At 35.7% G+C, this 25195-nt stretch overlaps 1 protein-coding gene across 1 annotated transcript in view; it reads right to left on the bottom strand.

Annotated features, from left to right (window-relative positions):
* Positions 1–25195, bottom strand: part of LOC141288091 (diacylglycerol kinase theta-like) — a 61241-nt gene that overhangs the window by 14063 nt on the left and 21983 nt on the right. Inside the window, exons 3-8 of the mRNA XM_073820204.1 lie at positions 19213–19312; positions 13069–13154; positions 9852–9977; positions 7403–7559; positions 293–367; positions 109–209 (exon numbers count right to left, since the gene is read on the bottom strand). Of these exons, the coding sequence (XP_073676305.1) occupies positions 109–209; positions 293–367; positions 7403–7559; positions 9852–9977; positions 13069–13154; positions 19213–19312 (645 nt within the window). The remainder of the gene's footprint in view (positions 1–108; positions 210–292; positions 368–7402; positions 7560–9851; positions 9978–13068; positions 13155–19212; positions 19313–25195) is intronic.

Genomic DNA, 25195 nt, shown 5'->3' with positions numbered 1-25195 from the left:
TCAGCATAACACTTGCAAAAAAATGTGCTTTTCAATAACAATTTTGAGGTATGCAAAGTAAAAGTTTAACTCGGGTGAAACCTGATTAGGTAAAAAAAAACACCTTACCACTACTTCCTCATTCTTGATTATTCGAGGGATTGAAACCAAACGAAACTGATTCCGTTTAGCTGCGTCGTCACCATCGAAAACTTTCAACGTCTGTTTGCCTGTAGGCCAAGAGAAAGGAGATTAATCTGGGAGTGAGGGTAATCAACATTATCCATGATGTCAATTCTGCTTATATTTGTACCTGTGTCAGGTGATCCCGTGGACTGAGTTTCCTTGGAAGTTACTGGACTCTGAGTATCAACATCATCCAGGTTATCTGGAGAAAACACACTTCTCTCTGAGCATTTACAGGCATGTGATCTTGTTCTTTAATATTCAGAGGTTAACACGAAACTCTTAACCATGAATTAAGTAGCATTAAAGGTGCAATTTCCCAACCACCTTATTTTCAAGGCTTACACATTTAATTGCAGAATGCCGTAATTAAATAAGAATTATTGTGTTAATGTTCCGGGTTCAATACAAGTTCAATACATCCGTGACAAGCTGTCAAGTAGCAGAGAGAACAATAGTGACACGTCTCCTAGTTTGTAAAAACAAGTAATGCACTTAGAATGGAAATCTATGAGAAACTGCTATGAGATATAAAACACAACACCCAACATAGACCTACCAATTATGGGTGTATCATAAGACTGTGATAAACTATGCAAAGTTATTGCTAATATAATCACTGTAATTTTCATATATTATCCATCCAGGAACAGCAGTTCCATCACTAAAAGGATGCTTTATCCAGCTTTTGTAGTGTATACAGTGCCTTGCAAATGTATTCATACCCCTTCATTTTTTTCACATTTTGTTATGTTGCTGCCTTATGTTAAACTACTTTAAATTACTTTTTTCCCCACATCAATCTACTCCATAATGGCAAAGCAAAAAATAGGTTTTTAACATTTGTGCAAATTTATTACAAATAAAAAACTGAAAAGATCCCATTGCATAAGTATTCATACCCTTTTCTGGGACACTCGAAATTTAGCTCAGGAGCATTCATATTGCTTCTAGATGTTACTACACTTCGAGTGGAGTTAAACTCATTGTTGGAGTTAAATTCATTTGAATGAGTATGATTTAGAAAGACACACACCTCTCAGAAAAGGTCTAACAGCTGAAAATGCATATCAGAGCAAAAACCAAGTCCTGAGGTCAAGATAACTGCCTGTAGAGCTCAGTGACAGACTTGCGTTGATCTATGATCTACATCAATGATCTAGGGAAGAGTTCAGAAAAAAATCTGCTGCATTGAAGGTTCACAGAAGCATTATCCATAATGGAAGACGACTGGAACAACTAGGACTCTAGAAAATGTTTGCCAGCCCCCATCCAAGCTGACAGAGCTTGAGAGGTGAAAAGGTGAGGCAAAGAATGGCAGATAATTGCCAAATGCAGATGTGCAAAGCTTGTCACATCATACCCAAAAAGACTTTAGGCTGTAAAGGTGCTTCAACTATGTACTGAGTTAAGGGTATGAATACTTATACAATGTACTTATTTCAGTGTTTTATTTTTAATAAATTTGTAAAATTTGCAAATCTGTTTTTTGCTTTGTCATTATTATGGTGTATGGAGTGTAAATTGATGTGCTTTAAACTAATTTAAAGCACTTTAATATAGTGCTGCAACAAAACAAAATGTGAAAAAAATATATGTTTCCTTTTTAGTAGAAAAAAAAAACAGATGTGAGTGTGTGAGTGTGTGAGTGTGTGTGTGTGTGTGTGTGTGTGTGTGTGTAATATAGGCTAACAAAATATTTTTAAGGGGACTGAATTGTATTTAATGTGATTACAATTAAATAAAAACATTAGAAATTGATCATTATTACGTTTCATTTCCATGGTTATTCAAACTGCAAATACATTATAGGCCTATTTAGAAAACCACATTATCACTAACTTTGATCTCCAAAAAACAAAAAACAAACAAACAAAAAAAAAAAAACACCCACACATTTATAGTCATAATCACCAGGATTTCTTCCAAGGGCACGCACAGGTTTTTTTTTGTTTTTTTGGGAGGGCCAAATGGTCAGTGAGAGCATAACGACATAATGTCACGGACACTCAACAAAATGGTATAATACATGTATCAAGAGCATGCTTTCAGCTATTAAAATAGTTCTGTTTTATAATGGAAAAGTGATTATATTATTCAAGCATTTAACCTTGATAAATCCGCACTGTTGGATATACAGTAGTCAACATTTGAAGTGGATCAAAACCTTTCATCAAAGTTGTCCTAAAACCAAAACAATACTCGTTCTTGTCTTATAAAACAACTTTGATTAACTTTTTTGATCCACTTCAAATGTTGACTACTATATATCCAATCGTTTATGTGGAGAGTGGAAGTCAGCTGAAGCATGCTTTGCAGGACATGGAGGCGCCAGTGCGATCACTTGTTTTTTTCTTTTTCTAACAGTGAAAAGAATCTAAATAATGCCGTCATTTTTGCCCATAAAGGTAAGAGTAATACATCATTCAGAGTTCGGACCTATAATGGGTCAACTTTTATTTTAGTGCACTCACAATATCAACTAAATTGTGTGTTCATAAAATAAATAGGAAAACAGAGGATGCGCTTTGTGCTGTCTGGTCTTGATCACTTCACAATGATGAACTGAAACTCAGCAAATAGCCTCACAGACATAATATAAAAATAAATATCTTAATCTTTAAATTAGCCTACTACTTTAAGTAATTACATTTGAAAATAGAAACTTTCATTATGTAATCCGTAAAGATGTATTTCTGTATAAAGGCACGTCCAATGAGCAGATGGCGAGTCATTTTTTTCTTCATCACCATTATTGATGAATGTCTAAAATATAAAAATAAGGAAAAGCCTAAAACAGGCTAGATTAAAATATTTTATAATGCTATTAAAATATAAAAGAAATTATAATGGCATAGGGTATATGTAAATCTTTGTCCTATAACTGTATAGCTGCTTATATTTTCAGATTTATGTTTCCTTGTACAATTTAGAGGATTTGGAGCAACGCAATTTTGTCTGATATGCGAATCATTTATTAGCCTATTAGTATTTTTAATCCATACAGCAAATGCTTTAAAAACAGCTTTAAGAATTACTTTATTGCATTTAAAGAACTTTTCAATATACATTTTACGGTAGCTTGAATGTAAACCATATGAATTTGTTGTATTCCCATTTGTAAAATAGCCTAATTCATTGTTGTAGGCTAATCTGATCTCATTATTTGGTGGAATATTTATAGGCTATAAAAAAAATTGACATTCACGTGCAAAAGACCAATAAATTCATAACTGATGGCATGGCTGGTTCAGTCGAAAGAAATACAGGACACATATAGCTACTAACTGCTGATATGTTTTCAAGGCAAATCTCAGGTCAGTCTGAGCGCTCATAGTAAGTTACGCACAGTGCGTACAGTACACCTGCAGACGCCACTGATAATCACTGAAGCTGTCTACACTGTGTAATAGGGCTGGGCGATAAAACGATAACGATATATAACGCGATAGACAAGAGATCGATATCAATAAAAAATATGTTCGATAAAACGTTCGATATTTTGTATTCTTCGTCGGCCGCCCAGCCCCCCTTTAACGTCCAGTTAATTTTATTTTCTATATAGCGCCAGGTCACAATAGAAGTAAAGGTTATCTTTCCTACAGAACGGGTCCTTGTTGTTGTATTAAACAAACTAAATAGCCTTATGTTATTAATCTTATTTACACGACGGCATGTCATTTCTGTCTCTACATGATCGCGCGTTTACAATGTCTCCTCACAGACGGGATCGCGGACTCCATTCATAAAAAAGGACTTTACTATAGGGCGGAATTCGTCGATTTTTGGATCAATAAATCAAAATTTGGCCTGTTAATTCATTCCGATCGCGATATGGACTAGTGTCTGTGAAAACTGAAATGCAAAAAGACCGTTTCAATAAGTATCCTGCGTGTTCCGTTTGCCTCTGGCTCTGTGTATGAATGGAAGAGACGCGTTTTATTTTCACTACACGCATACTGCACACGTGACGCTAATTTTTGGCCTTTGCATCTCATATGAACAGACAAACTCCAATAAATAGTATACATCTCCAAAGCTGCTGTGATTGTCACTTTTTGTCAGTTTTACCGTTTCATTAGTGAAACTAGCATCATTCATACTGTATTACACACTGAAACTTCACGGCAACCTGTCAAAATAAAAGTACGGTGTAACAGAACAATCTTGTATTACTTTGTACAGTATGTAGGTGTTTATATGTTCACATTTAAATAATTTACATAAAACAATATATATGATAAAAAATAAAATAAAAAGAGTCACCACTTAATTGTTGAAAAAAATACTATTATTATTAAACCTTTTTTATAACTGTATATAATTTTTCTTCTATGTATTAATTTTAACAGTAAAGCTCCGATTATCTTTATTTTTAAAAATAAATCAGTGATTTTGCTTTCATTTGATTATCAGAAAAATTAAAACAAATATTTCTGAAAAAAGCAAAAGATTGTAGGGCCCTATTGTTCAAAATGTTGAAAGTTTTGGACTTAATTTTTCACTGAAATGAATGTTTTCGTTATTACACAAAGTAGGCTAAAGTACCGGGAAAGATGTAACGTTGGCTACTGGCAACCAGCAATCTGTGCAGAAATAAATATTATCAGCCAAGTACTTTGCAACAACCTCTGACCTGTGGTCAAGCAGTACTTCTGGGCCATACATTAGCTTGACCATTCACTTCATCGACAATGAAATTGTGACTTTAGACTTATGTTTACATTTTAATTATTTGAGTTTTCCATGGTTGTTGACATTTCTTAATAACTGAGGGGATTATGATCAGAGGAAGGTTAAGTTTAAAATAAAAATGTTTGAATGTAATATATTTTTCTCCTGGTCCTTATTTTAAATGGGTCATAAAAAAATCAATAATTATCGATATCGACCGATATGAAACACTGATATCGTGGTATAGTTTTCAGCCATATCACCCAGCCCTACTGTGTAATGAACCTCTACTTACATTGTAAATACATCTGAGCTTTGTTGTTTATAATGAGAAAATTCAAGAGTTGCGTGCACTCAACAAAACTGACAAGACTCATTTGAAAGCTTCTTGCTTTCCTAAGATCAACAAAATCATGTGTGATTGGTTAAAATATGCAACACCGTAAAAATGCTTAAAAAGCAGTGCAACATGAGCAGATCTAAATTTAAAGCGGCAATCGACATTTTCTATTTATTTTCACTTTGTTAGCAACAGATGTAATATGTTTAATTTGTTTGTGCAGAGGAATATTTGTCCAATTTAGTTGCATTTTTTGCCCCAAGTCCCCACGGCCAGTTGTAACGGTTGTATCTCAGCCAAATATTGTCTTACTATCTTAACAAACCATAAAATCAATGGAAAGCTTATTTTAGCTTTTAGAAGGATGTATAAATCTCAGTTTCAAAAAACTGACTCTTATGACTGGTTTTGTGGTCCAGGGTCACATATATTTGAAAATATAATTTATTCCTGTGATGACAATGTTGTAATTTCTGCAACCATTATTCCAGCCTTCAGTGTAACATGATCCTTCAGAAATATGTTGATTTGGTGCTTATGTAAGCTTTGTATTATCAATGCTAAAGACAGTTGTGCTGATTAATGTTTTTTTAGGATTCTTTGATGAAAATGGTCTTTGATAAAATGTTTTTAAAGGGATAGTTCACTGAAAAATTAAAATACTGTTATTAATTACTCCCCCTCATGTCATTCCAAACCTGTAAGACCTTTGTTCATCTTCAGAACACAAATTAAGATATTTTTGATGAAATCTGAGAGCTTTCTGACCCTGCATAGACAGCAACACAGACATGTTTACAAAGAAAGTTTTATAAACTTGTAAACAAGATGCATCCAGGTTCTATGTCAGAATGCCGGCTCCTGCGTCAGCAGCACCACACGCATGTGTCATGGTACTGTCGTGAATACAGTGCCTTGCAAAAGTATTCATACCCCTTCATTTTTTCACATTTTGTTTTGTTGCAGCATTATGTTAAACTGCTTTAAATTAGTTTTTCCCCACATCAATTTACACTCCATACACCACAATGTAATAATGACAAAGCAAAAACCAGATTTGCAAATTTTACAAATTTATTAAAAATAAAACACTGAAATAAGTACATTGCAAAAGTATTAATACCCTTAACTCAGTACATAGTTGAAGCACCTTTACAGCCTCAAGTCTTTTTGGGTATGATGTGACAAGCTTTGCACATCTGCATTTGGCAATTATCTGCCATTCTTTGCCTAACCTTTTCACCTCTCAAGCTCTGTCAGCTTGGATGGGGGCTGGCAGACATTTTCTAGAGTCCTAGTTGTTCCAATCATCTTGACCTCAGGACTTGGTTTTTGCTCTGATATGCATTTTCAGCTGTTAGACCTTTTCTGAGAGGTTGTGTGCCTTTCTAAATCATACTCATTCAAATGAATTTGCCACAGTTTAACTCCACTCGAAGTGTAGTAACATCTAGAAGCAATATGAATGCTCCTGAGCAAAATTTTGAGTGTCCCAGAAAAGGGTATGAATACTTATGCAACGGGATATTTTCAGTTTTATATTTCTAATAAATTTGCAAAGTTGTTACAAACCTGTTTTGTGCTTTGTCATTATTGTGTATGAGATGTAGATTGATGTGGAAAAAAAAACCAATTTAAAGCAGTTTACTTTTGCAAGGCACTGTACATGTCGACGACTGACACGAAAAAGAAGAAATTGTTGAATAAAGTCATTATAATAAGTCATTATTAATAAAGTCATATTTTGTTTTCTTTGCACACAAAAAGTATTCTCGTAGCTTCATAACATTACAGTTGAACCACTGATGTCACATGGACTATTTTATCGATGTCCTTACTACCTTTCTGGGCCTTGAATGTGGTAGTTGCGTTGCTATCGGATTTCATCAAAAATAACTTAATTTGTATTCCGAAGATGAACAAAGTTCTTACAGGTTTAAAATGAAATTAGGGTAAGTAATAAATGACAGAATTTTTGAGTGAACTGTCCCTTTCATGCGTTCTTGCTGAATAAATGTACTTATTTCTACAGACTCCAAACCTATTATTATTTTCAAGTGCATTACTGTAAACACAATTTTACTTCAGATATGTGTTGGATGAGTAAAAGGTTTGTCTGTGCTATTCAACACCATGCCACACACATGCTGTCTATAGAACATTCCTTTAAGTTAAAGGTGTCTGCTCAGCTTTGAGTAAGAATGTAAAGTGCCCAGGCGTTACCCATCTCGCTGTGCTGGGAATTTTCTGAGATTCTGTAACAGTGCATCTTGCTGAAGTTCCGCGAGGAGAGCCGCACGCAGCTGGGGTGAAGAATCATATTCCGCAACCGTCCCATGCTGCACTCTGGGGGGATGATTATGTAACATGACGCATGTGCCTGCAAACATATAAACACAGATAAGTGCTCAAACCAGGAGATTACGAGCTTTAAAACAACGGCAGTTTTTCTAATAACGTCAACAGATGCTATGTTTATTTATTCAAAGCAATATAAAGAATGATTGTCTATATAGTACATGTGTTATTTTATTCAGAGGTTAGGTGGTTTTGCTAAAGAGCACAATGGTCTACTATTCATGGATTGACCTTTGCAGGCTTTCAACCAACAACCTTTTGGTTACCAGTACTCATCTTTGGCCACTAGACCACACCAACTCGACACGAATAACAGTACAGCTACATTGTGTTTGTGTGTATAAGCCCTTATGTCTTTGTTCTCAAATCCTTCTAAATCCTAGAGGTTTGTGCTTTCAAAGTATTTGGGTTGCAAATAGCCATTTCAAATATGAACCCTGCAGTCTCTGTCCTCGAAAAACCCTTAGTTCAGACACTAGTGCTTACATCATCTACTAACCTACATAAAAACTTGAATGCTGGGGAGGGGATAAAATGCACGCTAGTGTTCAGAGGGACATGGTCTGATAGCTTGAGTGCAGTAGAGTGGAGCTTTTTATCACCCTTAGCTAAATAAATCATAATGCGGGAAAAAGTGGAGAGTGAATCAGTGGAACGCCATGCTCACACAATGGATCCAAACCTGCCTCACTGCATACATAGCATCCTTAATGTAATGGAAACTCGTAAGTGAGTGATTTGGAACACAGTCACACTATTTACATATTAATGACAAAAATGCAGAATGTAAAATGAAAGTGTTGACGAAGCCTGTTTCCGCCAATGAATAAAAAATAAAAAGTTATAAAAAATAAAAAAAAATTATGAGTTTTTATCTCACAGTTCTGAGAAATAACACACAATTGCGAGTTAAGTCAAAATTGCATGATATAAACTCGCAATTGCGGGTTAAAAAGTCAGAACAGGGGAATATAAACTCACTATTGTGCAATTCTCACTTTTTCTTGCAAATGTGAGTTTGTATCTCGCAATTGTGACTTTATATCTTGAAATTGTGAGATATAAACTTGCAATTGCGAGTTATAAAGTCCAGTTCTGAGGGGAAAAATAGACTGATCTGTTTTTGGAATTGCAAGATATAAACTTGCAATTATAAGAAAATAAGTCACAATTGATAGATATTAACTCACAACTTTGATGAAAAACAAATTGTGAGATATAAACTTGCAATTTTGATGGAAAAAAAATCAATTTTGAGATATAAACTCACAATTCTGAGAAAAAGTAATAAATGTGAGATGTAAACTTGCAATTTCGAGAAAACAAGTCACAATCATGAGATATAAAGACGCAATTCTGAGAAAAAGAAAAGTGACAACTGAGAGATATAAACTCACAATTCTGAGAAAAAAAAAGTCAATTGTGAGATACAGACTCACAATTCTGAGAAAAAATGTCAATTGTACGAAATAAACTTGCAATTTTAAGAAATAAGTCACAATTGTGAGATATAGACTCGCAATTCTTAGAGAAATTCACAGTTGTGAGATATAAGCTTGTAATTCTGAGGAAAAAAGCCACAATTGTGAGATATAATCTTACAATTCTGAGAAATAAGTCAAAACTGTGAGACATAAACTTGCAATTTTGAGCAAAGTTACAATTGTGAGATATGAAGTCGCAATTCTGAGAAAAAAGCCACAATCATGAGATATAAACTTGCAATTTTGAGAGAAAAAGTAAAAAAAGATGAGTAAACAAATAATGAGTTTATATCTCGCAATTCTGACTTTTTATTTTATGAGAATTGTAATTCTATAATAATTAATTATAAGAAAACAAAACAAAAAATCTTACCAACCCCAAACTTTTCAATGGCATATGTACATTCATGTTTAACCATCTTGGAATTATTTTTTAATTTCAGGTCATATTAATGGTTTTGGAAGTTGATAAAGTTAATGCGGCCAAGAAACTAAGAAATTCATCTAGGAAATAGAAAAAATAACTACTCCCAAGATGACAAATGAATAAAAACACAGCAAGCTACAACTACGACTTTTCCCCCTGTATTCAACTTTAACCGAGTACAGTTTTGTGAGTGCTGACATGAGCACAATGCACCTGTTAAATAATAGATTAATTCATTGTGAGACATGACAGCCTGAAAGCCCACTCACCTTCATTCTCATAACTAAATAATGAAGCCATTTGTGTGATGAGTCAAGCTGACAACAGGCAAACTGAAAACATTGAAGGATAAGACAAGTAAGGGTTGGGTGCACTTTAATAAAAAAAAAAACCACACACTTACCATAATGCCACACCACTCGCATCTCATGCCAGCCAGGACATCCGAAGAACTGCAGGTGCGACGACAGACCTCACAGCGTGCACCTGAGGACATGTTCCCCTCCCGCCAGTGGTGCTGGTACGTGTCCTATCAGAACAAGAGGATATGATGAGTTAGGAGAAACCATGTGGCCAATAAAACAATCTAAAGCAATAATAAAGCTAGGGAATGTGATTTGCCCAGGACAGGCTCCTGGATCAACATCCGTGTTACGCTTTATGCTGGGATTTAACAACATTCTTATCAACCTATCATTTCCGCTTCAATTTTATGGGTATAGTTTGATCTATATTTAGAAATGATCAAATTATATAATTCTATTTATAAGTAAGTGAATCTAATTATAAGACAAGATCATGTTCAAATAAGGTCAATTATCTTGAGTGCTAGGAAACAATATCAGTCTTCAAGTCCTTAAACTTATTGTTTGACTATTTTTTTTTTTCACAGCCAAGAACAAAAATATTCACATTTAAAAATAAAGAACATTTGAAAATGTAGAAATTCACACATTTACATTGCCTGTGCAAAATTGCAGCTGCATTAAGGACAAAAAAGGCTCACTGAATGTTCACACAGAAGCCACTTTATGCCGTTTTCTGTTGGTCAACATGATGAATTCACATGAAAAACTAGAACATGAGCAAAATTCAAAGAGGGTTTTGCCCTCATGCACCTTTACACAGCTTGCATGTTACTAAAAGGCTGCACTGGACTGGCTTGTACATTGTTTTCTATTTTTTCTGTCAGTAAAATGTAACGATTTGCATTTGTGACAATTATATCACAACTTCAGTGGCAGGAGCTCTTTTCATTTAAAGATCATATGGGTTTTCGAAAAATATCTTTTGCAGTTTGTAACATAGCTATCCCTTCAATGTCAATCAAAAAGTGCATTATCTCTCAAAAGAAAGAGTCAACTCAGAGTCGCCTTAACGAGTCATCATATTTTTGAATCTTCTGCCCGTTACTGATCTACGTCACTGGGTAACACATTAGTAAATTCCCTGCCTGCCAGTGAAATACGAACACTCTGTCTGCTAGTTAGAGTCTTTACATCTTGTCAAGAAGATGCTGTGTTCTGCTGTGTTTGTTTTCATTGCTGAAAGATGATGATGTGAAGAATCAGTGGTTAAAATTCATTTTTTCCACCATACCGCAGCAAAACAATTCAGACCTTTTGTTGTGTGCTCATCATTTTACTAAGAACTGCATCTGTAATCTTGGCTTTTATCTTCTTTGGCTTCTAAACTTCTTTATTTGGACTAACAAGCGTTTCCAAACCACAACCTGTAAGTACGATTGATGCGCTATGTGTACATTTTTGATGCACATTATGAGTGCTCAAAATATTAAGTTTTTTGTGTTAATATGTGATGTATACTTAGTGCAGCTTTAGGTTTCACTATCTTACTGAAATACTTCTGATAATTCGCTGTGAACCCACTATTCCCTAATGTGTCGATTAATGTAGACTGTTGCTGTTCTTGAATTACTTTGTTTAATAATAAAGAATGCAACTTAGACATATTTTGGTTTACAAACTATGCTGTTTCATCAGTCACGTGCTGCCCACAAGGCTATCAGCACTGACATTTATTTTAAGAACTGATTGGAGCACTATATCATTACGTAAAGTGTCACAGTTGCCAAGTTTTCACAATAAAACCCACCCAATTGCTAGTCAAAAATCGCATTTCGAAGGGGATTGCTCATTAAAAAAAAAAAAAAAAAAACACTTCTGGATAAACTTATACACCTGGATATCACATTCCAGGTGTAAAATACACACTTTTTGTTGGGGTTCCCCTGGTAAATTCACACTCCAGGGGCTAAATATGTTGTTATTGGGGTCGCTTCAACTTGCAGACTTGACAATACAGATGTTAGCGCTCACTAACTTGCTCAAGTACTCCTCTCTGTGCCAAGCCAATCACAACAGGCTTGGCCAGATGACCAATCAGAACAGAATAGGCTTATGGAAGGAAGGGGTTTACAGACATTACGCTCAAAGCTGGTTCGAATAAACAGTTTTGAAATGATTGACAAATAACAAGTGACTTTCAGACAAATGACTATGTATAAATGTATATTCCGAGAAAATTACATTTTTTTCTGACCTTAGATGCATTTAAACCTGTTGTAAGGAACTTCAACACAATATTAGGACACTTTAAAAAAACATATTGTGACTTCCTGTAATGTGAAAATGCAAAAGAAAACGTACTGTGACCTTGCAATCTAGTCACCCATTTCAATAAACAACATCCTATGAATTATTCCACTAGAGTACACTTGGAGTTTCTAGTTCTCCAATTCTCACTTATGTCACAACCTATTTTCTCAAGCGAAAACAACATTTTATTTTCTTTCTTTTCCTCATTTCTAATCCCTATTAGCATCCTTTACTGTGGGAGTGTTTGTCCAGTCCAGTCAAAATGCCAGAAATCATTTTGGATTATGCATCAATGACTTAAAAATTTTGAAAATTATGTAAAAACAAAAATTACTCAGCTTCATGTCATTCCATACCCATAAGACCTTTGTTCATCTTCAGAACACAAATTAAGATATCTTTGATGAAATCTGAAAGCTTTCTGACCCTGCATAGACTGCAAAACAACTGACAAATTCAAGGCCTAGAAAGGTGGTAAGGACATTGTTAAAACAGTCCATGGTGCAACTGTAATGTTATGAAGCTACGAGAATACTTTTTGTGCACAAAAAACAAAAATAAATACTATATTTGACAATTTCATCTCTTTTATGTCGCTTTTAGGAAACTCATGGCCACAAAAGTCTTTTTTATTTGCACACAAAAAGTATTCTCGTAGCTTCATAAAATTAAGGTTGAACCATTGATGTCACATGGACTATTTTAGCAATGCCCTTACTACCTTTTTGAGCCTCGTCTTTGTCAGCCGCATTGCTGTCTATGCAGGGTCAAAAATATCTTAAATATCTTAATTTGTGTTTTGAAGATGAACAAATGTTTTGCGGGTTTGGAACGTCACAAGGGTGAGTAATTAATGACAGAATTTACATTTTTGTGTGAAGTATCACTTTATATTTATGTATTAAAAACAAGTGGAGATCAGCCATGGTTTTACTCTCTGGTCTACTGGCTTTATCAGGTTAATACATCAGTAGATAGTGGAGTCTTGGTTCTTATACTCACAATGTCTTGCCCTCCATCTTGGTGGCAGAAACGACAGTCGCTGACGCTGAATGGGGCACAGTCACTGTGCACATGTAGCTCACAAACTGAAAGACATGTGAGGTGAGGTTACTGAAAGAACAAGGTGTGTCAAGGAGTCATCTAAGGCAGAACAGTTAGCAAATTCATTTTTATTGTGGAAATGTGACAAACTAGTACTGCCAATGAGGGTGTCACAGATCTGATAGATGAAAAAGCCTGTGAACTCATGTTACTATAACAAATGTTTCCGAGTGGGTGTGGGAATTAAACACCGACTTTTCTTCTGAGCTTCATTTGTGCCTTTTATAAGCATAGAGAGAGGAAGAGAAATAGAAAGAGAGAATTGGAGTGCAATGTTTTTCTTTTCAGCTCGGTTCTTAGAATTCAGCCCACTGCAAAAGGCCATTCTGCCATTTCCATGGCAACAGCTGCTTTCCAAACAGGGACGACCAGCACAGACAAATGAGCAATAACAGAATTTACAAAAAACAGACCAAGAGGGTTTGGGCAAACAGGAAAAACAAAAAAGGTTTTTAGAGGAAACATTGAGAGAGTCTAATTATTAAAATAAGAAGGAAAGGCTTGTCTTCTAAACACAGAACCACAACCCTGTGGAAAAAAATGTTTTAATCTGCCTAGTTTCATTCATTAAACATGTTTAAGCTTGTTTTGCTGATCTGGCTGAACTGGTTTAGTTGGTCAGCCAGACTGACCAGCTGACAAATGTGCAAAACACCCTAAAACCAGAAAAACAAACCAGCATGAACAGCAAACCACCTTAATGTGTATAAGCAAGGGGAAAAAATCTAACCAACAGCAGCTGACAGACTTTGATAGGTCACATCTACACATTTCTAGCAATTTTGGTTATTTTGCCAAAAGGCCACTTCTAAGTAGGGCTGTAATGATATACCGGTCCGGTATGGTGATCTATCGCGGTTTGAATGTGCACGGTTATCATACCATAAACATCTGCATATACCGGTTAAAAAAAACGAAGGAAAAAAAATCTCTCACTCGCACATATGTGACCCTGGACCACAAAACCAGTCATAAGGTTAAATTTTACAAAACTGAGATTTATACATCATATGAAAGCTTAATAAATAAGCTTTCTATTGGTATATGGTTTGTTAGGATAGGACAATATTTGGCCGAGATACATCTATTTGAAAATCAGGAATCTGAGGGTGGAAAATAATCAAAATACTGAGAAAATCACCTTTAAAGTTGTCCAAATTAGGTTCTTAACAATGCATATTACTAATCAAAAATTACATTTTGATATATTTACAGTAGGAATTTTACAAAAAATCCTCATGGAACATGATCTTTACTTAATTTCCTAATGATTTTTGGCATAAAAGAAAAATCCAAAATTTTGACCCATGCAATGTATTTTTGGCTATTGCTACAAACATACCCCAGCGACTTGAGACTGGTTTTGTGGTCCAGGGTCACATATGTAACTTACTTTCGCTCAGCTTAAAAAAAAAAATATTGCAGATACTGCAGGTTTAAACAATGGGTATATTTTGGAAATGTAAAAAAAAAAAAAAAAAAAAAATTGCAGGGTTGTCCCTTTTTTTGGAAAAAATGTGGACGCAATGGCTGCAAAAGCCACACCAATACTATCCAACATGTTTGATCATATTCGCGGACACAATCCCTCCGTGAATATAAAGGTTTGTCGCATTTATAACAAGTTATAAGTTACGGCCGTATAAATCCCGGTGCAGTCGTCAACATGGAATTTACAGTATAACGAGGTTAAACGTCTAAATGTAGAAATATGCCCACTTAACTATTTTCAGCATTTAAATGTACAATACTGGTGGTTTGACAACACCTAAAAATTAATACTTATGAATATTGAATTTGCGGCATTAATTTTACTACTGTTGTTGTTTTTAGTTGTCTTATCAATGGCCTTATGTTTTCAATTACATTATTAAATTGTTTACTCATTTACTTAATATGAAATGATAACATTTCGTTCTGTTCTGTGTGATTTTTCAGTTATAATCAATAACATTTCATTGTCTACAGTCGTGGCCAAAAGTTTTGAGAATGACACAAATTTTAGTTTTCACAAAGTTTGCTGCTAAACTGCTTTTAGATCTTTGTTTCAGTTATTTCTGTGATGTACTGAAATATAATTACAAGCACTTCATACGTTTCAAAGGCTTTTATCGACAATTACATTACATTTATGCAAAGAGTCAGTATTTGCAGTGTTGGCCCTTCTTTTTCAGGACTTCTGCAATTCGACTGGACATGCTCTCAATCAACTTCTGGGCCAAATCCTGACTGATAGCAACCCATTCTTTCATAATCACTTCTTGGAGTTTGTCAGAATTAGTGGATTTTTGTTTGTCCACCCGCCTCTTGAGGATTGACCGCAAGTTCTCAATGGGATTAAGATCTGGGGAGTTTCCAAGCCATGGACCCAAAATTTCAACGTTTTGGTCCCCGAGCCACTTAGTTATCACTTTTGCCTTATGGCACGGTGCTCCATCGTGCTGGAAAATGCATTGTTCTTCACCAAACTGTTGTTGGATTGTTGGAAGAAGTTGCTGTTGGAGGGTGTTTTGGTACCATTCTTTATTCATGGCTGTGTTTTTGGGCAAAATTGTGAGTGAGCCCACTCCCTTGGATGAGAAGCAACCCCACACATGAATGGTCTCAGGATGCTTTACTGTTGGCATGACACAGGACTGATGGTAGCGCTCACCTTTTCTTCTCCGGACAAGCCTTTTTCCAGATGCCCCAAACAATCGGAAAGAGGCTTCATCGGAGAATATGACTTTGCCCCAGTCCTCAGCAGTCCATTCGCCTTACTTTTTGCAGAAGATCAATCTGTCCCTGATGTTTTTTTGGAGAGAAGTGGCTTCTTTGCTGCCCTTCTTGACACCAGGCCATCTTCCAAAAGTCTTGGCCTCACTGTGCGTGCAGATGCGCTCACACCTGCCTGCTGCCATTCCTGAGCAAGCTCTGCACTAGTGGCACTCCGATCCCGCAGATGAATCCTCTTTAGGAGACGATCCTGGCGCTTGCTGGACTTTCTTGGACGCCCTGAAGCCTTCTTAACAAGAATTGAACCTCTTTCCTTGAAGTTCTTGATGATCCTGTAAATTGTTGATTTAGGTGCAATCTTAGTAGCCACAATATCCTTGCCTGTGAAGCCATTTTTATGCAACGCAATGATGGCTGCATGCGTTTCTTTGCAGGTCACCATGGTTAACAATGGAAGAACAATGATTTCAAGCATCACCCTCCTTTTAACATGTCAAGTCTGCCATTCTAACCCAATCAGCCTGACATAATGATCTCCAGCCTTGTGCTCGTCAACATTCTCACCTGAGTTAACAAGAAGATTACTGAAATGATCTCAGCAGGTCCTTTAATGACAGCAATGAAATGCAGTGGAAAGTTTTTTTCGGGATTAAGTTAATTTTCATGGCAAAGAAGGACTATGCAATTCATCTGATCACTCTTCATAACATTCTGGAGTATATGCAATTTGCAACTCTAAAAACTTTAGCAGCAACTTTTCCAATTTCCAATATTTATGTAATTCTCAAAACTTTTGGCCACGACTGTAGACGTGTTAAAAAAAGAAGAAGCTTTTTTATCGATAGCTGTTTCGCCATTTTTATGGCCAAACATAGAAAGAGCGCTGCTAGGTGCAGTCCAGACAGACAGCGATATTGGCAAGAAAAAGAGCATAACTACTGTCCAAACGTAAGGGACAACACCAATTAATATATTTTAATAATATTAGAATAGTTCTAATGCATTTGAAAACAATTCAAATGTAAAATAATTATTGGCGAAAAATATTATAAAAAATATTATTATTATTATTTTTTTATTTTATTTTTTTTTTTAAATAATTTATTTCCATGGATCTGACTGGGTTGAAGATAGGGGTGTGCGATATGACGATTTTTGATCGTGGACGATTAAAATGTCTCCACGATCTGCTTTTGAATAAATATCGTAGTATCGTGCTACAGTGTGCCTCCGTCTTAATATACTGTACATTCACTCACGGGACACTGCACTTATTCATATTGGCGATCACAAAAGTACATTATTTGAATGTGCTTCAAAGTCTTGCCGGTAAAATAACGCCATTTGGTCCGCGCGCTGTTCTGGCATGCGCTTCATGAGCGCGTAAACCTGAAGCAAGCACGTGCGCTAAAAGCCTGTCAAACAGCACCTGATTACTAAACTGAGCTATCTTTGGCGTTTAATTTGCGTATACTATCAAAAACACGCAAGGATTACATATAAGCACAGTTGGTTGTCTAAAGTGAAAGTAAACAGTTAAGAGAAAAACGGATGTGCGCCTGAATAGATGCGTGCAGCTCTGCGACAGAGCTAAACATGCTGCCGATTGTCATTAAAGGGACAGTACACCCAAAAATGTTGTCACTCACATGTCCTAAATCTCTATTTATTTTTTTCTTGTGCTTAACACAAAAGAAGATATTTTGAAGAATGTGGGTAACAGTAGCTGGTCCCCACTGACTTAAAATAAATAAATAAAATATATGGAAGTAACTGGGGACCCAGCAACTGTTTGGTTACCCACATTATTCAAAATAAGTTTTATGTTCAGCATGTTTTATGCTTAAAAAAAATGCGAGAGTGAGTAAATGATGACATAATTGTCATTTTTGGGTGAAGATACGCTAATAAAACAAAACACAAAGGAAAATCATTCACTGCTCTTGACTGAAGAACTTAAATACAGTTGCTTTAAATGTTGCTTCTATGTATAATTTATGTATATAATGTATATAGTGTTTTATTTTTATATTTGTTAATTAAATTTCTTGAATGCTACTGATAAATACACCGACTGTACCTGAAAATTAAAGCACTGTTTGTTTTATTTGTATAGTATGTGTATTTGTAACATGTAGCTTATCTTTGTTCTTATTTTTTAAAAACAAAGAAAATAATGACAAAGATTTTTTTGTCTTCGCCCACTTTGGCTTAAATATCTGCCATTCTTTTTATTTTATATTTTGTTACCTTGTAAGGTTTTGGTTTTAAAATAGAAAAATTAATTTGGCTGTACTACTCAGACAACTTGTAAAATAGTAAAACCAACATGACAAAGAATCGTGATAAAATCGTGAATCGTGATATTTCTTGAAAAAATCGTGATATGATATTTTTACCAAATCGCCCACCCCTAGTTGAAGAGAAAACCTAAATAAACATTTCCTAGTTTTATTTGAGAAAAAACATTTTCAAATACACTCTGAAACTCGGCCCAGTGCATTTTCGTTTTAAAATAAAAACAATCCTTTGTCTACACTAGCGTTTTCACTGCCTTTTTTAGAAACGATCTCCGTCTACTCAACACAACCGAAAACACATGTCACATGATCATTCATGCAGGTACAACCATAGATATGTATAGGTAGATTCCCTATTGCTTAGATGGAGGACGTGCTTGGAGCGGTCGAATGGGACATATCTATGGGTACAACAACGAGCATGATCTGATTGTTTACAGGATCATCAAGGACACGCAGAGAGAATGTGGCCCGCAATGCCATCATTTTCAAAGTCTCCGTTTACACTGCAGCATTTTCAAAAGTCTCAGTTTTCAAAGGTGTTGCATTTACACTAGTGTGTTTTTGTTTTAAAACACATAACTTATGCTACATCTACGCCTGTTGTTTCCACTACTCCAGTGTTTTTAACCCTTGAAAACTGAGACTTTTGAAAACGCTGTAGACCTAGTATAAATAGCAACAGGTAGCGCCAGTAGCTCGCCAAGTGCAGCCATTTCACCTCATCAAAATAATGGCGCCCGCAAAGTCCAAAATATGTATAAAACGATGTGGATTTTTTTAAATAACGTAAATCTTTCATGGGTTTTCTACTATATATTTCAGTAAGAGACATCATTTACGTTACATTAAGACATAAGTCTTAATACCAGGGGTTCCTTTAAATTAGGTGACTGGAATCATTACTTGGGCAAAAACATCCTGATGCCATCATAATCTTATATGATATGATAATAAAAAAATACAAAAAATAAAAATAAAAAAAATCACACGCTCAGCAGTACGACACATTTTTCTTCACACACACCTTCACAGCGCAGAGCCGAACTGCCTTCCAGATGCTTCCGGCAAACACAGCAGAACCTCTTCTTCTGACCAGCGGGACCAAAACAGTGCGCTACCGGAACCTGGACATTAAACAAACAAAAAAAAAAAAATGATTTAGAAAATACAATCTGGTGCTGCCTTCAAGTGCACCAGTAAATTATAATCTGGAAGTAACAGAAAATAAAACAAAATAATGATATTTTGTTTTGGGCTACTAGTTACATTTGAACTAAAAAAGAAAAAGAAAAAAATTTCTGTCACTTATATGTCATCAAACTGTGAATATTGAGTGATTAACACCATTCATGAAAGACTTGGTTTTTGCTAAATGATCTCCATATAAATCATTAATCTATATTATTATTGTTTTAGTGTTTCTGCCATGTTTTTTTTTTTAAACCAACCCATCCCTTCAAGTTGACTTTGACTTTGATTGGTCATTCATGTACTTGAAACTCATCATTTTAATACTTCCAACTCCACTTGAAGGACACATTGCGCTGGTCCAAATGAAAACTAACTCACACGGTTATGTTCACATTGTCTAGGAGGTCTGAGATTCACTTTAACAAATCATTTTGTTTCAAAGAACAGGTTAAAAAATGACTCGTGATCTGTCTGAATCAGGTAGATTTGTTAAGTTCATACATGCAAAACAATGCAGCACTCTCAGGTTCTTCAGTTTAACACATTTTACGATGCTTTGAGGTTTTTTTTCTCAAAATTTGCACAGAAAATGTATCAGCAGTTTGCATCTGTGCTTAGTCATGAAGTTCTCAATTTTCAAAATCAGTCAGACAAAATCATTACCAACACTTGGTTTTGAAATATTTAGCCACATATCAGACATGACTAATGGGTTAGCCGTGTATCAGTAAGCACTGCGCGATCTGTGTGTACTGCCGTGTGACATCACTTCCTGTCTGAGTGGTGTGAATAGTGGGAAAGCGCGCAGATGCCCGCACTTCCTTCCTGTCTGGGGGAGGGGAGTAGAAATGCAGAGGACATTTAGGATTTAAATAGCTGATGTCTTTTTTTTAACCTCTTGTACCAGGAAAGAACTGAAGATCCCCCATGGAAATGCATTATCGGATCTGATTGTGTTGCAGACCTTAAAGAAACACCTCCGACAGTGTCTAAAAGAGGAAAGTTTTGATGTACAGCATGTGTCAAAACAACAGAATATAGAACGAGAAGTGTCGTACACTGCAAAAATGGGCCATTCTTAGCTGTCTAGTGTCAGCGTACAGTAAATAACATTCTGATGAAAGCGAACATAATACAACACCGAAACCTAATCCTTCCTCTGTTCGAGTGCTTTTAAAAGCATTTAACCTGTTTAAGCAAACATATACAATTAAATGCACTCATAGAAAGCCTAAATGGCCTGTGAGTGGTTCTCCCTTTCCTTTCTACAGCCTACATTTACTTCCTATAGAGGCCCCCTTTACATCTAACATGCAATTTTGGTTGATAATATCAGAATCTGTTAGCGCAAGAACATTTCAAAATATAAATTTAAATGCATTGTGATCGGATCAAGGAAGCCGCATTTAGATTAAAATGTAAAAATGTAAAATGTGCTGTTTCCATTTTAATGCATCGTTATTAAAATTTTAACAATTCTGGATCAATGCCCAAAATTTGCATAAATTAATAATTCTGTTTAAAGAAAAAGTATGCATAAGACAAAATGGTATGTGTCAGCAGCAGCATTTATTTGATCCAAAGTAAAAACAGTAAAATTTAGAATTCAGCTCAGCTCTCAGAAGAGACTTTTTAAAAACAATAAAAATCTTACTGTTCAAAAACTTTTGACTGGTAATTAGGGGTGTGCGATATGACGATTTTTGATCGTGGACGATTAAAATGTCTCCACGATCCAATAATGACTGATTGCAGAACAGCAGAACCATACGTCACAGCAGTCACACGGCAGCAGCGCCACGGCAGCAGGCTCAGACGGTAGTGGGCGGAGTCTCCTGCTGCAGCCCAATCAGGTCCCACAAAATATCCGTCCTAAATAGTATTCGAAAATAGAATAGGTATGTCCTAAAAAGTATTCCAAAGATTTCCGGACGGTCTACTACAATTTACCTTTAGAATTCGAAGTATGGATTAATGCGCACTCTAACGGCTATTATATTGCCCACAACACATTGCGTGTTGAACGAGGATTTGATTAGAACTACAAATACGCATAAAAAGTGTAAAAAACTACAAACATGGCGTATATGCGCGACCAACGGATGGGTAGAAAAATGGGATTTAAGTTATAAATAATCAGTGTGTAACCTTATAAAAAAATATTTATTTAATGTTATTCGCGTTATATTTCATGTGCAGCAACATAATGAACTTTTATAATGGCAGAAACAAATGACGAGAGTCTGCTGGCCAAAGAGCCCTTCATGTTTCACTTTGAATTTAAGGATGATATGGACATTTCCTTAATGAGTGTGTGAACAAATCATGCCTCTGGATTAATTGCATGTTTAAAGAGTTTTGATTTATTTTAGGTTTAAACTAATTTAGTTAGGTGAGTAATGTGTGATTATTATTGTTGTTAAATGTGTGCCTTCTGTGCTATATGTTTTGTTTGATTTTGTAATATTTTTTTGGAAAATCCAGTTTATGATGGGTATAGTGTATAGTACATGGTATTATGTACAATGAAAAATTGGTTAATACTGAAATGATTAGGTAAAAAATATAGTTTAACTAAATAAAAACATTCTATTGCTCAAGTTTTGTTTTGTTTTTTGTTTGAGCTTTGTACTCAGTTTATACTGTTTAAAAATATATAGAAAAATATAAGTTGATCATTATTTTCACCCACTTTCGATCTCAGATGGAGACTCCGCCCACTACCGTCTGAGCCTGCTGCCGTGGCGCTGCTGCCGTGTGACTGCTGTGACGTATGGTTCTGCTGTTCTGCAATCGGCCCTATCTCCCACGATCTGCTTTTGAATACATATCGTAGTATCGTGCTACAGTGTGCCTCCGTCTTAATATACTGTACATTCATATGGCGTTCATCCCGGCTCAAAAACATGACGCTGTAACGTGCACTCGTCTCACTGAACGTCTCACTGACGTCTTATTTTTTTTTTTTTTTTTTGCTATTAAATCAATTCATTTTAAGACGCAGACGAGACGTAAACGTGACGTAGACGTCACGCAGACGTCACGTAAATCACGTGTGGCAGTGAAGTGTCGAGCCAGACATCACGCGTGATTCACGTGTAGCAGTGAAGTAATTTATTTATTTTTTCGCGAACACGTATCATAACTATGGAACGCACTTGGGGACAATTCCTATTATATGAAACGCGTGAAATTTGGACGCATTGACACGCACAGTTTTTACGCGTCTTTTTGGTCCGTGTAAACACGAACGCTTTGAACGTCTGTACACGAAGTTTTTTGTCATGTTATTTAATGACACGATCGTTTGTATCGCCTTAACGCAACATTTTTGACCGTGTGTTTCTAGACGAATGTTTTCGTCGTATAAACACGACATTTTTGAATGTGTAATATTTCTGAGTCTTATTTGATTTGCGACATCTTAATTTTTCTGTTTTAGTTGAACTGGTGATAATTTAGGGTCAATTATTAAATACATTCAATGACTGCATGAATCCATAATTAAAATTATATTCTTTTGTAACGTTAAAGGAATCCCGTAGGCAGGCCCGGTTCTATAGGGGTGCTTGAGGGTGCTAAGCACTCTCAAACTAAATCAATAGCACCCTCAGTTACATCTGTAATAAATGGCATTTTATTGCAGATTTAGACCAATCCAGTGCGTTATGGTTTGCGCTCTGGAGGTCTATTTCTATTATGTTTTTGCTGAGTTAAGCAATGTAGCCAACCACGCACATATCAGTTGATTTCTCGAATCAGAGGCGTTATCCACTCATCGTTCAAATCGCCGGAGTTTTTGTTGAGGTAATGTTATTGTGTTAAGCACGAATCATCTCATTATAACAACAAAGACGTGGTGTAAATAAGAGAGATTTGAACTTCATTTTTTGTAGTCTATCTTTGTGAGATCGCACTAAGCATAAAATCTGAGACTTGAGTCAGGGGGCAAGAAAAAAAAAACGATTATTTTTTCTGCTGTAAGCATTAAAACAAGCAGTCAATTACACTCTTAAAAAATAAAGATGCGTTATTATGCCATAGAAGAACCTTTTTGTCTAAATGGTTCCATAAAGAACCTTAAACATCTGAAGAACCTTTTCACAAAAGGTTCTTTGTGGCAAATAAGGTTCTTTAGATTATAAAAAGGTAAGAAATGGTTATTTAAAGAACCTTTGACTGAATGGAATCAAAAATGGTTCTTCTATGGCATCGCTTAAAGAACCTTTTGAAGCACCTTTATTTTTAAGAGTGTAGAGCCGCTGCATTTCAGCCTCGGCCGACGGGCACGACTTTTTTTTACACCTCTAGGTCTGGGCTTCGGGCCAATTTTCACATCAGTTCAGAGGCGGGCGGGCATTGGTTTTATCTCTTTTAGGCTTCTCCTTATTTTTATATTTTAGACATCCATCAATTATGGTGAAGAAAAAAAATGCCGCGCTGCTGGAAACAACAGGAGACTTTACTTTCGCTTTCATTTTGGAGACTGGCTCTGGCAGCGCAGCTGGAAGAGATCTTCAAGCGCACACAATATGCTAAAACTTGCCACAAATATAAATAAATAACAATGAATGTGTCGGGGGGGTCAGTAGCAAAGATCCTGACTCGCCATATTTCCCCTCTGATTAATATAACCCTACATGTGGAAAAAGTGCATGGGAGACCGGGTTCTATTCCCACTGACAGCGCTTTTTTTTATTACTTAATAAACGCATTTGTTTTCAATAAAAATTATTTGACTTAAAATTCATTTTAATTCATAAAAGTTACATTTAGGGTAGGTTAGGGGTAGCTCTAGGTCTTTAATATTTCAATAAGTTGCCACGATTTTAATACTGTTTTATAAATATAATGATTTACTGTCAGTTATATTGCAGGATGTTTAATGCACAACAATACTGAGGAGGAAATAGTAACGTCACTATTTATAAGTAGCCTATAGCATCTAAATGTCTACTGAATCCACAACTATTGCTATTTACACTTGGACTTGGACTGGCTGCCCCACAGTTTACGTTTTATGGTCCGCCTGCTGTAGTGATTCTGTAATGTTTATGTGTTGTATGATTGTGTCTGGGTTTAAATGTTGAATAAAGATTTGTAAATTGTCATAGGCTAATGGTGCTTTGTTTTCTGCTTTTGGATTTGCCTGATTGTTATAATATACTTGTTAAATTTGTGATTGTTACAAGATATTGTTGTTATTATATTATTTTTATCTGAAATATACAGTAGGCTATATTATTGTTATATGTTATCATAATAAATTCACCCTTTCACGTTACCGGAGACAAAAAAAAACCTGCATGAGTACAAACGGGATGAGATGCCACAGCATGACACAGCACTGACATCACAACCAACGTATAATGCATCACTGACTCTAAAGTTTTACGCTTGCCTATGTACATACCAACGTCTTATTCACGAACAAATGTTACGTGTGACGTTTGCATAGGTATTTGCTTACCTAACAGCACATCATCCTTCACGGAAAGAAATGTCGTCTGATGTATATATATGTATACAGCAACGTGGCATTGCATCACAAATGCAAATGTAATCCTAAATAGAGCAACGCTATTGGCTGTTGAGCGGTCTGACGCGACACCCGAACATATACTTCGTATTAAGGCGTACAAACTGTGCGTGTTAATGCGTCCAAATTTTACGCGTTGTATAAAATAGGTATTGTCCCCAACGGCGTTCCATACATAACACGCTGCTCACACGGCTCAGTGCAGTGTGTGAGCCAATGCACAGTTTACTTGCCCTTCATTCATTCCTCTCAATGAACGTGACATCTGCGTCTGACT

Source organism: Garra rufa, chromosome 16 (genome assembly GCF_049309525.1).
Source record: "Garra rufa chromosome 16, GarRuf1.0, whole genome shotgun sequence".
NCBI lineage: Eukaryota > Metazoa > Chordata > Actinopteri > Cypriniformes > Cyprinidae > Garra > Garra rufa.
This window is presented reverse-complemented; position numbering and strand designations above follow the sequence as displayed.